General features: G+C 47.4%; 1 protein-coding gene across 1 annotated transcript in view; it reads left to right on the forward strand.

Moving 5' to 3' along the window:
* The first annotated feature begins 1,035 nt into the window (after positions 1 to 1,035).
* Positions 1,036 to 13,800, forward strand: part of LOC120017777 (homeobox protein Meis1-like) — a 28,219-nt gene continuing 15,454 nt past the window's right edge. Inside the window, exons 1-2 of the mRNA XM_038960753.1 lie at positions 1,036 to 1,113; positions 2,615 to 2,704. Coding sequence (XP_038816681.1) covers positions 1,089 to 1,113; positions 2,615 to 2,704 — 115 coding nt within the window. The 5' untranslated portion in view covers positions 1,036 to 1,088. The remainder of the gene's footprint in view (positions 1,114 to 2,614; positions 2,705 to 13,800) is intronic.

Here is a 13,800-nt window from a genome sequence, read left to right on the forward strand (position 1 = left end):
ATCTGAGGAGAGGCTGTCATGGCTAGCTGATATAATCTGAGGAGAGGCTGTCATGGCTAGCTGATATAATCTGAGGAGAGGCTGTCATGGCTAGCTGATATAATCTGAGGAGAGGCTGTCATGGCTAGTTCATATAATTTGAGGAGAGGCTGTCATTGCTAGCTGATATAATCTGAGGAGAGGCTGTCATGGCTAGTTGATATAATCTGAGGAGAGGCTGTCATGGCTATCTGATATAATCTGAGGAGAGGCTGTCATGGCTAGCTGATATAATCTGAGGAGAGGCTGTCATGGCTAGCTGATATAATCTGAGGAGAGGCTGTCATGGCTAGCTGATATAATCTGAGGAGAGGCTGTCATGGCTAGTTGATATAATCTGAGGAGAGGCTGTCATGGCTAGCTGATATAATCTGAGGAGAGGCTGTCATGGCTAGCTGATATAATCTGAGGAGAGGCTGTCATGGCTAGCTGATATAATCTGAGGAGAGGCTGTCATGGCTAGCTGATATAATCTGAGGAGAGGCTATCATGGCTATCTGATATAATCTGAGGAGAGGCTGTCATGGCTAGCTGATATAATCTGAGGAGAGGCTGTCATGGCTATCTGATATAATCTGAGGAGAGGCTGGTTTTGTAGCAGTGTATTTTTTTGTAGCTGTATATCAAACTTTTAAATGTAGATTGTTACTATTTTTCTTTGTGATGATTGAGACCTGTCTAATTTTGGATCTTTCTTCAAAATATTCTAACCATGTTTCTCTCTTTCTCTCCTTCTCCCTCTCTCCTTCTCTCCCCTCTCCTTCTCCCTCTCTCCCCTCTCCCCCCCTCTCTCTCCTTCCCTCCACTATCCTTCTCCCTCTTTCCTTCCCTCCCCTCTCCTTCTCCCTCTCTCCTTCCCTCCCCTCTCCCCCTCCCTCCCTCTCTCCTTCCCTCCCCTCTCCTTCTCCCTCTCTCCTTCCCTCCCCTCTCCCCCTCCCTCTCTCCTTCCCTCCCCTCTCCTCCCTCTCTCCTTCCCTCCCCTCTCCCCCTCTCTATCTCTCCTTGTGTCCTACAGGTTCATCAATGCCAGAAGGAGAATAGTTCAGCCCATGATCGACCAGTCTAACCGTGCAGGCAAGTCTCCCATAGTTACTGTGTTCAAGTCTCGCAGGCGAAAGGCCTCCACAAGCCATGCACCCTGTCCCTGTCCTGGAGCTTCCTCGGCCGGTAAATACTGGACCTCCCCACCCCCCCTAAAACAAACCCATCGCGGTGTCAATAAGGAGTGACTGACCACATACTAAAACAAGCCTTTAGACAGTCATCCTAAAATAACTTTCTTGAATTGAGTTGAGTTGAAGCTCAGCACTAATACAGTAACTCTGACATGTTGCTTTGGGTTATGCGTCCTAATTCATGACAAGAACCATTTCATGATGTAAAACTATTAAAACATTATTCAATAATAATGATTGGTTAATAATAATAATAATAAATATTGGGTTAATATTCATGAAGAATGGGTAGTTGTCTGTTGTTGTTTTAAACAACCCTAGCTGTGTCCTCAACAAAGTTTGTCCAAAAAAACGCACCCCTTCCCCCCCAAAATGTAAAAACTAATAGGACAGAACATTTTTTTAAAAACCAAACCCCCAAACTCCAACCAAACCAAAACACAGAGGCATTGACAGATTTCAGTTTTTTGGGAGGTGACTTTTGTTTGGGTTCCCAGCTCCAGCTATCCCCCTCTCGTTACCCCCCAGGCCCCCGCCCCCCTCTCGTTACCCCCCCGCCCCCCGCCCCCTACCCCCCAAACCTCTCCTTCTTGCGGCTGCTGTGAGTGAGTGTTGGGTCCCTGGTGCATGGCTTGGGTTGGACTGCTGTAAAGTTTATTACCTGTAATAGGGGTCAGAGGTCAGGGTGGCATTAGGGGCTCAGTAAAGTTCAAAGACATTCACTGGGTCTGAGCTCTTGTTTTTGCTTGACTGACCCCCAAACAGCCTGTATCAGAGGTAAGTGGATTTCTATGGGAGAGCAGGACAAGGGGACAGAAAACGGGTCAGTCTCCAGTTACCTGTTTAGCTCATCTACCATGTGCTGCTTGCTGCCTTTTCTAGCCCCATGTCTCTGACAAAGCATTGTGTTGAGCTTTGCTAAATATCTTTTTTATTGAAATATTTATATTTAAACACATTTATACACATATTTATATGAAGCTATTATTACAATATTTTCTAGTTATTAAATAAATATATTATTTTTCTTATTTCCTCAATGCTTTTCAGTGATCTTGTTCAAAGAGTTGTTGAAAGATTCCTTCCAATATGTAGATCCGCTGACCTGAGAAATGTACATTAGGTTCCTTTTCTATTTTAGTTTAATTAATACTCTTTATAAAGGTAGAATCAGCTTGATTAGAACAGATGTGGGCTCAGCTCTGGTGCTATTATTTGGCGTAATCCTTATAGTGCTGCGTTTCTGAGAGGCTGCTGGGTAAAGGGAGAAAGGCAAGGCAGTACCATCCCAGGCCCTAATGCACCCAACAGACCAACAGATGATTTCAGCCACAGCCACTGAGTCTTAATTAAAAGCACTAATTGACCAATGCCCCCCCCCCTCCCCCCGCCCCCCACAGTAAATCAAGGAGCCCCCTACACCCCAGATGGACAACCCATGGGGGGCTTCGTGATGGACGGGCAGCAGCACATGGGAATCAGACCACCTGGTAAGACCCTCCCTCGGCGTGTCTGTCTGTCTGTCTGTCGCTCTCTTTCGTCTTACTTTCCTTTGTCTGTCTTTTCATTCTGTCTCTCTCTCCCTCCTCTCTCCCTCTCTCCCTCTCTCTCTCTCTCTCTCTCTCTCTCTCTCTCTCTCTCTCCCTCCTCTCTCCCTCTTTCTCTCTCTCTCTCTCTCTCCCTTCTCTGTCTCATTCTGTCTCTCCGTCTCTCTCTCTCGCTCTCGCTCTCTTTCTCTCTCCCTCCTCTTCTCTGTCTCTCTCTCTCTCTCTCTCGTCTGTTCTATGTTTTCGTCTGGTCTGGTCTGCCATACATATACCTGCCTTCCCACAAGTCCTTGGTGTAGGCATTTCCCAGGGTGTCCTAAAAACACAAACACCACCACTTACAGTAGCACAGGTGAAGTTCCTCACATAGCAACTCCTCTGTCTCTCCTTCCTTCTCAGTCTTTCTCTGTCTCACGCCATTGGGCCTAGTCACAAGATTCTGCCCTTAAGCCTCTCTCTCTCTCTCTCTCTCTCTCTCTCTCTCTCTCTCTCTCTCTCTCTCTCTCTCTCTCTCTCTCTCTCTCTCTCTCTCTCTCTCTCTCTCTCTCTCTCTCTCTCTCTCTCTCACTCTGTCTCTCCTTCATTCTCAGTCTTTCTCTGTCTCACGTCATTGGGACTAGTCACAAGATTCTGCCCTTAAGCCTCTCTCTCTCTCTCTCTCTCTCTCTCTCTCTCTCTCTCTCTCTCTCTCCATCTCTCTCTCTCCCCATCTCTCTCTCTCTCTCCATCTCTCTCCTGTTCCTCTGTACACTGTGCTGGTCTCTAGTCCTACCTCATCCGCCTCTTTGGCTCTTTGGCCTCTTCCTGTCACCTATAGTGGCGCTAGACCAAAGGTCTCCTTTCATGTGGGCTGTCCTATAGACAGGTTGGCTGACTACATCAGCGCGCGCGTCGATGTGACCGGGAAGGCGTGCGTTGCCATGGTTCTGAACGGTCAGATAGATAGCAACAATGACAAGAAGCTGCCATGTGGGGAACCGTAGGAGGTTTCAGCTCCTTCTGTCTTGTTCTTGATACCATGTCTTTGTTGTGAGGTGTTTTTGGACTGATGTCATGGCTATGCTAATATGGCTTAATAGTAGAGCCTGACCAAAGCTCTCCTTTCATTTGGTGTGTTGATGTGTTTGATAGAAATCATTTTCTCTGTCCCATCCTGCACTGGTCAGACTGAGCTTTCCATCCCAACAACCTCGTTGTTCTTGTTCCCTGTCCAATAGGAGCGATGAGTGGCATGGGGATGAACATGGGCATGGAAGGACAGTGGCACTACATGTAGTCTTTCACCTGTCAATCAATCGCTCATCATATGGGGAAGTAAGTACAAACACAGTCTTACCATTTAATTATAGGTGGACATTGGTCGACTTGTTCTGAGGCAATTGTTTTTTTAGTTTTGCCAGATAATGTTCTGTCTCATAGTTGGCTCCATACTTCATCAGTATTGAGATTCATTCTTCCTGGTTGCCTCTGTCCTTTCATCCCTCCCCCCATCGCCCCTCCCTCCCTCCTTCCCTCCATCCCCCCTCCTTCCCCCTGTCCCTCCCTCCCCCATCCCTCCCCCTTATCTTTCTCTCTCCCCACTCTCTTTCTCCCCCCCCCTCCCTCCCTCTCTCCCCCCCCTCCTTCCCTCTCTCCCCCTGTCCCTCCTTCCCCCTGTCCCTCCCACCCTCCCCCATCACCCCCTATCTTTCTCCCTCCCCCTCTCTTTCTCCCTCCCTCCCCCCTCTATCCCTCTCTCCCCCTGTCCCTCCCTCCCTCCTTCCCCCTGTCCCTCCCTCCCCATCCCTCCCCCCTATCTTTCTCCCTCCCCCCTCCATCCCTCTCTCCCCCTGTCCCTCCCTCCCTTTGTCTGGTGATAGGTCTCTTTGATCTGTGGCATGTCAGGGACTGTGTGTGTGTGTGTGTGTGTGTGTGTGTGTGTGTGTGTGTGTGTGTGTGTGTGTGTGTGTGTGTGTGTGTGTGTGTGTGTGTGTGTGTGTGTGTGTGTGTGTGTGTGTGTGTGTGTGTGTGTGTGTGTGAGGCTGCTTCTGTCTTCCCCACTCCCACACAACACAGCCATCAATCACACCACTAACCAGCACACACTGTCATTTCTGCAGAGGAAAAGAAAGGGAAGGTGAATGAATGAGAGAGAGCGAGAGAGAGAGCGAGAGAGAGAGAGAGAGAGAGAGAGAGAGAGAGAGAGAGAGAGAGAGAGAGAGAGAGAGAGAGAGAGGTAACTGGAAAGTAAAGGAGGTATAGAACAAGGGGCAGGCGAGAGATGAGGTTGGGATGCTGATTGAGGGAGAGATGAGGTTGGGATTCATGGTTGAAGGACAGATGAGGTTGGGGTGCTGATTGAGGGAGAGATGAGGTTGGGGTTCATGGTTGAAGGACAGATGAGGTTGGGGTGCTGATTGAGGGAGAGATGAGGTTGGGGTTCATGGTTGAAGGACAGATGAGGTTGGGGTGCTGGTTGAGGGGGAGATGAGATGAGATGAGGTTGGGGTGCTGGTTGAGGGGGAGATGAGGTTGGGGTGCTGGTTGAGGGGGAGATGAGATGAGGTTGGGTGCTGGTTTAGGGGGAGATGACGTTGGGGTGCTGGTTGAGGGGGAGATGAGATGAGGTTGGGGTCCTGGTTGAGGGAGAGATGAGATGAGGTTGGGGTGCTGGTTGAGTGGGGAGATGAGATGAGGTTGGGTGCTGGGTTAGGGGGAGATGAGGTTGGGTGCTGGTTGAGGGAGAGATGAGGTTGGGGTGTTGGTTGAGGGGGAGATGAGGTTGGGTGCTGGTTTAGGGGGAGATGAGATGAAGTTGGGGTGCTGGTTGAGGGAGAGATGAGATGAGGTTGGGGTGCTGGTTGAGTGGGGAGATGAGATGAGGTTGGGTGCTGGGTTAGGGGGAGATGAGGTTGGGTGCTGGTTGAGGGAGAGATGAGGTTGGGGTGCTGGTTGAGGGGGAGATGAGGTTGGGTGCTGGTTTAGGGGGAGATGAGATGAAGTTGGGGTGCTGGTTGAGGGGGAGATGAGATGAAGTTGGGGTGCTGGTTGCGGGGGAGATGAGATGAAGTTGGGGTGCTGGTTGAGGGAGAGATGAGGTTGGGTGCTGGTTTAGGGGGAGATGAGATGAAGTTGGGGTGCTGGTTGAGGGGGAGATGAGATGAAGTTGGGGTGCTGGTTGAGGGAGAGATGAGGTTGGGTGCTGGTTTAGGGGGAGATGAGGTTGGGGTGCTAGTTGAGGGGGAGATGAGATGAGGTTGGGGTCCTGGTTGAGGGAGAGGTGAGATTGGGGTGCTGGTTGAGGGAGAGATGAGGTTGGGGTGCTGGTTGAGGGAGAGATGAGTTTGGGGTGCTGGTTGAGGGGGACATGAGATGAAGTTGGGGTGCTGGTTGAGGGAGAGATGAAGTTGGGGTGCTGGTTGAGGGAGAGATGAGGTTGGGGTGCTGGTTGAGGGGGAGATGAGGTTGGGGTGCTGGTTGAGCGGGAGATGAGATGAGGTTGGGGTGCTGGTTGAGCGGGAGATGAGATGAGGGTGGGGTGCTGGTTGAGGGGGAGATGAGATGAAGTTGGGGTGCTGGTTGAGGGGAGATGAGGTTGGGGTGCTGGTTGAGGGGGAGATGAGGTTGGGGTGCTGGTTGAGCGGGAGATGAGATGAGGTTGGGGTGCTGGTTGAGGGGGAGATGAGATGAGGTTGGGGTGCTGGTTGAGCGGGAGATGAGATGAGGTTGGGGTGCTGGTTGAGGGGGGAGATGAGATGAGGTTGGGGTGCTGGTTGAGCGGGAGATGAGATGAGGTTGGGGTGCTGGTTGAGGGGGAGATGAGATGAGGTTGGGGTGCTGGTTGAGGGGGAGATGAGATGAAGTTGGGGTGCTGGTTGAGGGGAGATGAGGTTGGGGTGCTGGTTGAGGGAGAGATGAGGTTGGGGTGCTGGTTGAGGGGGAGATGAGATGAGGTTGGGGTGCTGGTTGAGGGGGAGATGAGGTTGGGGTGCTGGTTGAGGGGAGATGAGGTTGGGGTGCTGGTTGAGGGAGAGATGAGGTTGGGGTGCTGGTTGAGGGGGAGATGAGATGAGGTTGGGGTGCTGGTTGAGCGGGAGATGAGATGAAGTTGGGGTGCTGGTTGAGGGGAGATGAGGTTGGGGTGCTGGTTGAGGGGAGATGAGGTTGGGGTGCTGGTTGAGGGGGAGATGAGATGAGGTTGGGGTGCTGGTTGAGCGGGAGATGAGATGAGGTTGGGGTGCTGGTTGAGGGGGAGATGAGATGAGGTTGGGGTGCTGGTTGAGGGGGAGATAAGATGAGGTTGGGGTGCTGGTTGAGGGGGGAGATGAGGTCGGGGTGCTGGTTGAGGGGGGAGATGAGGTCGGGGTGCTGGTTGTGAGGAAATGAGATACTGGTTGAGGGGGGTGGAAAAACGAGGGGGAAGGAAGGAGAGGGAGGAGGCACGTGGGACGTTACCATAGCAACAGACTGATTGGCAAAATGTAAGCAGTCGGCAGCGGTGTGAGGAAAGAGAGGGAAAGTCGTGTCTCCAAAGTGTCATGAATCTGGCTGGCTGCAGGAGTCACATGAATAAACTAACCCAACCAGCCAGACAACGCTGCTAGTAAGTCCCTGTTACTCTCCCTCTCCTGCCTCTGGCCCAGACAGAGATAGACATCCTCATAACCTGGAGTTAACAGTTCCTATTGGCCAGACAGAGATAGACATCCTCATAACCTGGAGTTAACAGTTCCTATTGGTCAGACAGAGATAGACATCCTCATAACCTGGAGTTAACAGTTCCTATTGGTCAGACAGAGATAGACATCCTCATAACCTGGAGTTAACAGTTCCTATTGGCCAGACAGAGATAGACATCCTCATAACCTGGAGTTAACAGTTCCTATTGGTCAGACAGAGATAGACATCCTCATAACCTGGAGTTAACAGTTCCTATTGGCCAGACAGAGATAGACATCCTCATAACCTGGAGTTAACAGTTCCTATTGGTCAGACAGAGATAGACATCCTCATAACCTGGAGTTAACAGTTCCTATTGGCCAGACAGAGATAGACATCCTCATAACCTGGAGTTAACAGTTCCTATTGGTCAGACAGAGATAGACATCCTCATAACCTGGAGTTAACAGTTCCTATTGGTCAGACAGAGATAGACATCCTCATAACCTGGAGTTAACAGTTCCTATTGGCCAGACAGAGATAGACATCCTCATAACCTGGAGTTAACAGTTCCTATTGGCCAGACAGAGATAGACATCCTCATAACCTGGAGTTAACAGTTCCTATTGGTCAGACAGAGATAGACATCCTCATAACCTGGAGTTAACAGTTCCTATTGGCCAGACAGAGATAGACATCCTCATAACCTGGAGTTAACAGTTCCTATTGGTCAGACAGAGATAGACATCCTCATAACCTGGAGTTAACAGTTCCTATTGGTCAGACAGAGATAGACATCCTCATAACCTGCAGTTAACAGTTCCAATTGGCCAGACAGAGATAGACATCCTCATAACCTGCAGTTAACAGTTCCTATTGGTCAGACAGAGATATACATCCTCATAACCTGGAGTTAACAGTTCCTATTGGTCAAACAGAGATAGACTTCCTCATAACCTGCAGTTAACAGTTCCTATTGGTCAGACAGAGATAGACATCCTCATAACCTGCAGTTAACAGTTCCTATTGGTCAGACAGAGATAGACATCCTCATAACCTGGAGTTAACAGTTCCTATTGGTCAGACAGAGATAGACATCCTCATAACCTGCAGTTAACAGTTCCTATTGGCCAGACAGAGATAGACATCCTCAGAACCTGGAGTTAACAGTTCCTATTGGTCAGACAGAGATAGACATCCTCATAACCTGGAGTTAACAGTTCCTATTGGTCAAACAGAGATAGACTTCCTCATAACCTGCAGTTAACAGTTCCTATTGGCCAGACAGAGATAGACATCCTCATAACCTGGAGTTAACAGTTCCTATTGGTCAGACAGAGATAGACATCCTCATAACCTGCAGTTAACAGTTCCTATTGGTCAGACAGAGATAGACATCCTCATAACCTGGAGTTAACAGTTCCTATTGGTCAGACAGAGATAGACATCCTCATAACCTGCAGTTAACAGTTCCTATTGGCCAGACAGAGATAGACATCCTCAGAACCTGGAGTTAACAGTTCCTATTGGTCAGACAGAGATAGACATCCTCATAACCTGGAGTTAACAGTTCCTATTGGCCAGACAGAGATAGACATCCTCATAACCTGGAGTTAACAGTTCCTATTGGTCAGACAGAGATAGACATCCTCATAACCTGCAGTTAACAGTTCCAATTGGCCAGACAGAGATAGACATCCTCATAACCTGCAGTTAACAGTTCCTATTGGTCAGACAGAGATAGACATCCTCATAACCTGGAGTTAACAGTTCCTATTGGTCAAACAGAGATAGACTTCCTCATAACCTGCAGTTAACAGTTCCTATTGGCCAGACAGAGATAGACATCCTCATAACCTGGAGTTAACAGTTCCTATTGGTCAAACAGAGATAGACTTCCTCATAACCTGCAGTTAACAGTTCCTATTGGCCAGACAGAGATAGACATCCTCATAACCTGGAGTTAACAGTTCCTATTGGTCAGACAGAGATAGACATCCTCATAACCTGCAGTTAACAGTTCCAATTGGCCAGACAGAGATAGACATCCTCATAACCTGGAGTTAACAGTTCCTATTGGTCAGACAGAGATAGACATCCTCATAACCTGGAGTTAACAGTTCCTATTGGCCAGACAGAGATAGACATCCTCATAACCTGGAGTTAACAGTTCCTATTGGTCAGACAGAGATAGACATCCTCATAACCTGGAGTTAACAGTTCCTATTGGTCAGACAGAGATAGACATCCTCATAACCTGGAGTTAACAGTTCCTATTGGTCAGACAGAGATAGACATCCTCATAACCTGCAGTTAACAGTTCCAATTGGCCAGACAGAGATAGACATCCTCATAACCTGCAGTTAACAGTTCCTATTGGTCAGACAGAGATAGACATCCTCATAACCTGGAGTTAACAGTTCCTATTGGTCAAACAGAGATAGACTTCCTCATAACCTGCAGTTAACAGTTCCTATTGGCCAGACAGAGATAGACATCCTCATAACCTGGAGTTAACAGTTCCTATTGGTCAAACAGAGATAGACTTCCTCATAACCTGCAGTTAACAGTTCCTATTGGCCAGACAGAGATAGACATCCTCATAACCTGGAGTTAACAGTTCCTATTGGTCAGACAGAGATAGACATCCTCATAACCTGCAGTTAACAGTTCCTATTGGTCAGACAGAGATAGACATCCTCATAACCTGGAGTTAACAGTTCCTATTGGTCAGACAGAGATAGACATCCTCATAACCTGCAGTTAACAGTTCCTATTGGCCAGACAGAGATAGACATCCTCAGAACCTGGAGTTAACAGTTCCTATTGGTCAGACAGAGATAGACATCCTCATAACCTGGAGTTAACAGTTCCTATTGGCCAGACAGAGATAGACATCCTCATAACCTGGAGTTAACAGTTCCTATTGGTCAGACAGAGATAGACATCCTCATAACCTGGAGTTAACAGTTCCTATTGGCCAGACAGAGATAGACATCCTCATAACCTGGAGTTAACAGTTCCTATTGGTCAGACAGAGATAGACATCCTCATAACCTGGAGTTAACAGTTCCTATTGGTCAGACAGAGATAGACATCCTCATAACCTGGAGTTAACAGTTCCTATTGGTCAGACAGAGATAGACATCCTCATAACCTGGAGTTAACAGTTCCTATTGGTCAGACAGAGATAGACATCCTCATAACCTGCAGTTAACAGTTCCAATTGGCCAGACAGAGATAGACATCCTCATAACCTGGAGTTAACAGTTCCTATTGGTCAGACAGAGATAGACATCCTCATAACCTGCAGTTAACAGTTCCAATTGGCCAGACAGAGATAGACATCCTCATAACCTGCAGTTAACAGTTCCTATTGGTCAGACAGAGATAGACATCCTCATAACCTGGAGTTAACAGTTCCTATTGGTCAAACAGAGATAGACTTCCTCATAACCTGCAGTTAACAGTTCCTATTGGCCAGACAGAGATAGACATCCTCATAACCTGGAGTTAACAGTTCCTATTGGTCAGACAGAGATAGACATCCTCATAACCTGCAGTTAACAGTTCCTATTGGTCAGACAGAGATAGACATCCTCATAACCTGGAGTTAACAGTTCCTATTGGTCAGACAGAGATAGACATCCTCATAACCTGCAGTTAACAGTTCCTATTGGCCAGACAGAGATAGACATCCTCAGAACCTGGAGTTAACAGTTCCTATTGGTCAGACAGAGATAGACATCCTCATAACCTGGAGTTAACAGTTCCTATTGGTCAAACAGAGATAGACTTCCTCATAACCTGCAGTTAACAGTTCCTATTGGCCAGACAGAGATAGACATCCTCATAACCTGGAGTTAACAGTTCCTATTGGTCAGACAGAGATAGACATCCTCATAACCTGCAGTTAACAGTTCCTATTGGTCAGACAGAGATAGACATCCTCATAACCTGGAGTTAACAGTTCCTATTGGTCAGACAGAGATAGACATCCTCATAACCTGCAGTTAACAGTTCCTATTGGCCAGACAGAGATAGACATCCTCAGAACCTGGAGTTAACAGTTCCTATTGGTCAGACAGAGATAGACATCCTCATAACCTGGAGTTAACAGTTCCTATTGGCCAGACAGAGATAGACATCCTCATAACCTGGAGTTAACAGTTCCTATTGGTCAGACAGAGATAGACATCCTCATAACCTGGAGTTAACAGTTCCTATTGGCCAGACAGAGATAGACATCCTCATAACCTGGAGTTAACAGTTCCTATTGGTCAGACAGAGATAGACATCCTCATAACCTGGAGTTAACAGTTCCTATTGGTCAGACAGAGATAGACATCCTCATAACCTGGAGTTAACAGTTCCTATTGGCCAGACAGAGATAGACATCCTCATAACCTGGAGTTAACAGTTCCTATTGGCCAGACAGAGATAGACATCCTCATAACCTGGAGTTAACAGTTCCTATTGGTCAGACAGAGATAGACATCCTCATAACCTGGAGTTAACAGTTCCTATTGGCCAGACAGAGATAGACATCCTCATAACCTGGAGTTAACAGTTCCTATTGGTCAGACAGAGATAGACATCCTCATAACCTGGAGTTAACAGTTCCTATTGGTCAGACAGAGATAGACATCCTCATAACCTGCAGTTAACAGTTCCAATTGGCCAGACAGAGATAGACATCCTCATAACCTGCAGTTAACAGTTCCTATTGGTCAGACAGAGATAGACATCCTCATAACCTGGAGTTAACAGTTCCTATTGGTCAAACAGAGATAGACTTCCTCATAACCTGCAGTTAACAGTTCCTATTGGCCAGACAGAGATAGACATCCTCATAACCTGGAGTTAACAGTTCCTATTGGTCAGACAGAGATAGACATCCTCATAACCTGCAGTTAACAGTTCCTATTGGTCAGACAGAGATAGACATCCTCATAACCTGGAGTTAACAGTTCCTATTGGTCAGACAGAGATAGACATCCTCATAGCCTGCAGTTAACAGTTCCTATTGGCCAGACAGAGATAGACATCCTCAGAACCTGGAGTTAACAGTTCCTATTGGTCAGACAGAGATAGACATCCTCATAACCTGGAGTTAACAGTTCCTATTGGTCAGACAGAGATAGACATCCTCATAACCTGGAGTTAACAGTTCCTATTGGTCAGACAGAGATAGACATCCTCATAACCTGCAGTTAACAGTTCCTATTGGTCAGACAGAGATAGACATCCTCATAACCTGCAGTTAACAGTTCCTATTGATCAGACAGAGATAGACATCCTCATAACCTGCAGTTAACAGTTCCTATTGGTCAGACAGAGATAGACATCCTCATAACCTGCAGTTAACAGTTCCTATTGGTCAGACAGAGATAGACATCCTCATAACCTGCAGTTAGCAGTTCCTATTGGCCAGACAGAGATAGACATCCTCAGAACAGAACAACTAGGATTAAGTGTCTTGCTCAGAGGTACATCGACACATGTTTCACCAAGACATCTCAGGATTCGAACCAGCGACCTTACGGTTACTGGCCCAGCACTCACACTCTTAACCGCTAGGCCACCTGCCACCCCTTATGGTGTGTGTGGATCTACTGGTCGTTATAGATACAGAGTGGACATATTCACCCAGCGTTGTTTCAGTGAGTGTGGATCTACTGGTCGTTATAGATACAGAGTGGACATATACACCCAGTGTTGTTTCAGTGAGTGGATCTACTGGTCGTTATAGATACAGAGACTGTGTGTGTGGATCTACTGGTCGTTATAGATACAGAGTGGACATATACACCCAGTGTTGTTTCAGTGTGTGGATCTACTGGTCGTTATAGATACAGAGACTGTGTGTGTGGATCTACTGGTCGTTATAGATACAGAGACTGTGTGTGTGGATCTACTGGTCGTTATAGATACAGAGACTGTGTGTGTGGATCTACTGGTCGTTATAGATACAGAGACTGTGTGTGTGGATCTACTGGTCGTTATAGATACAGAGTGGACATATTCACCCAGTGTTGTTTCAGTGTGTGTGGATCTACTGGTCGTTATAGATACAGAGACTGTGTGTGTGGATCTACTGGTCGTTATAGATACAGAGTGGACATATTCACCCAGTGTTGTTTCAGTGAGTGTGGATCTACTGGTCGTTATAGATACAGAGTGGACATATTCACCCAGTGTTGTTTCAGTGTGTGTGGATCTACTGGTCGTTATAGATACAGAGACTGTGTGTGTGGATCTACTGGTCGTTATAGATACAGAGACTGTGTGTGTGGATCTACTGGTCGTTATAGATACAGAGTGGACATATTCACCCAGTGTTGTTTCAGTGTGTGTGGATCTACTGGTCGTTATAGATACAGAGTGGACATATTCACCCA

The sequence above is a fragment of the Salvelinus namaycush genome, chromosome 22, assembly GCF_016432855.1.
Source record: "Salvelinus namaycush isolate Seneca chromosome 22, SaNama_1.0, whole genome shotgun sequence".
Lineage (NCBI taxonomy): Eukaryota > Metazoa > Chordata > Actinopteri > Salmoniformes > Salmonidae > Salvelinus > Salvelinus namaycush.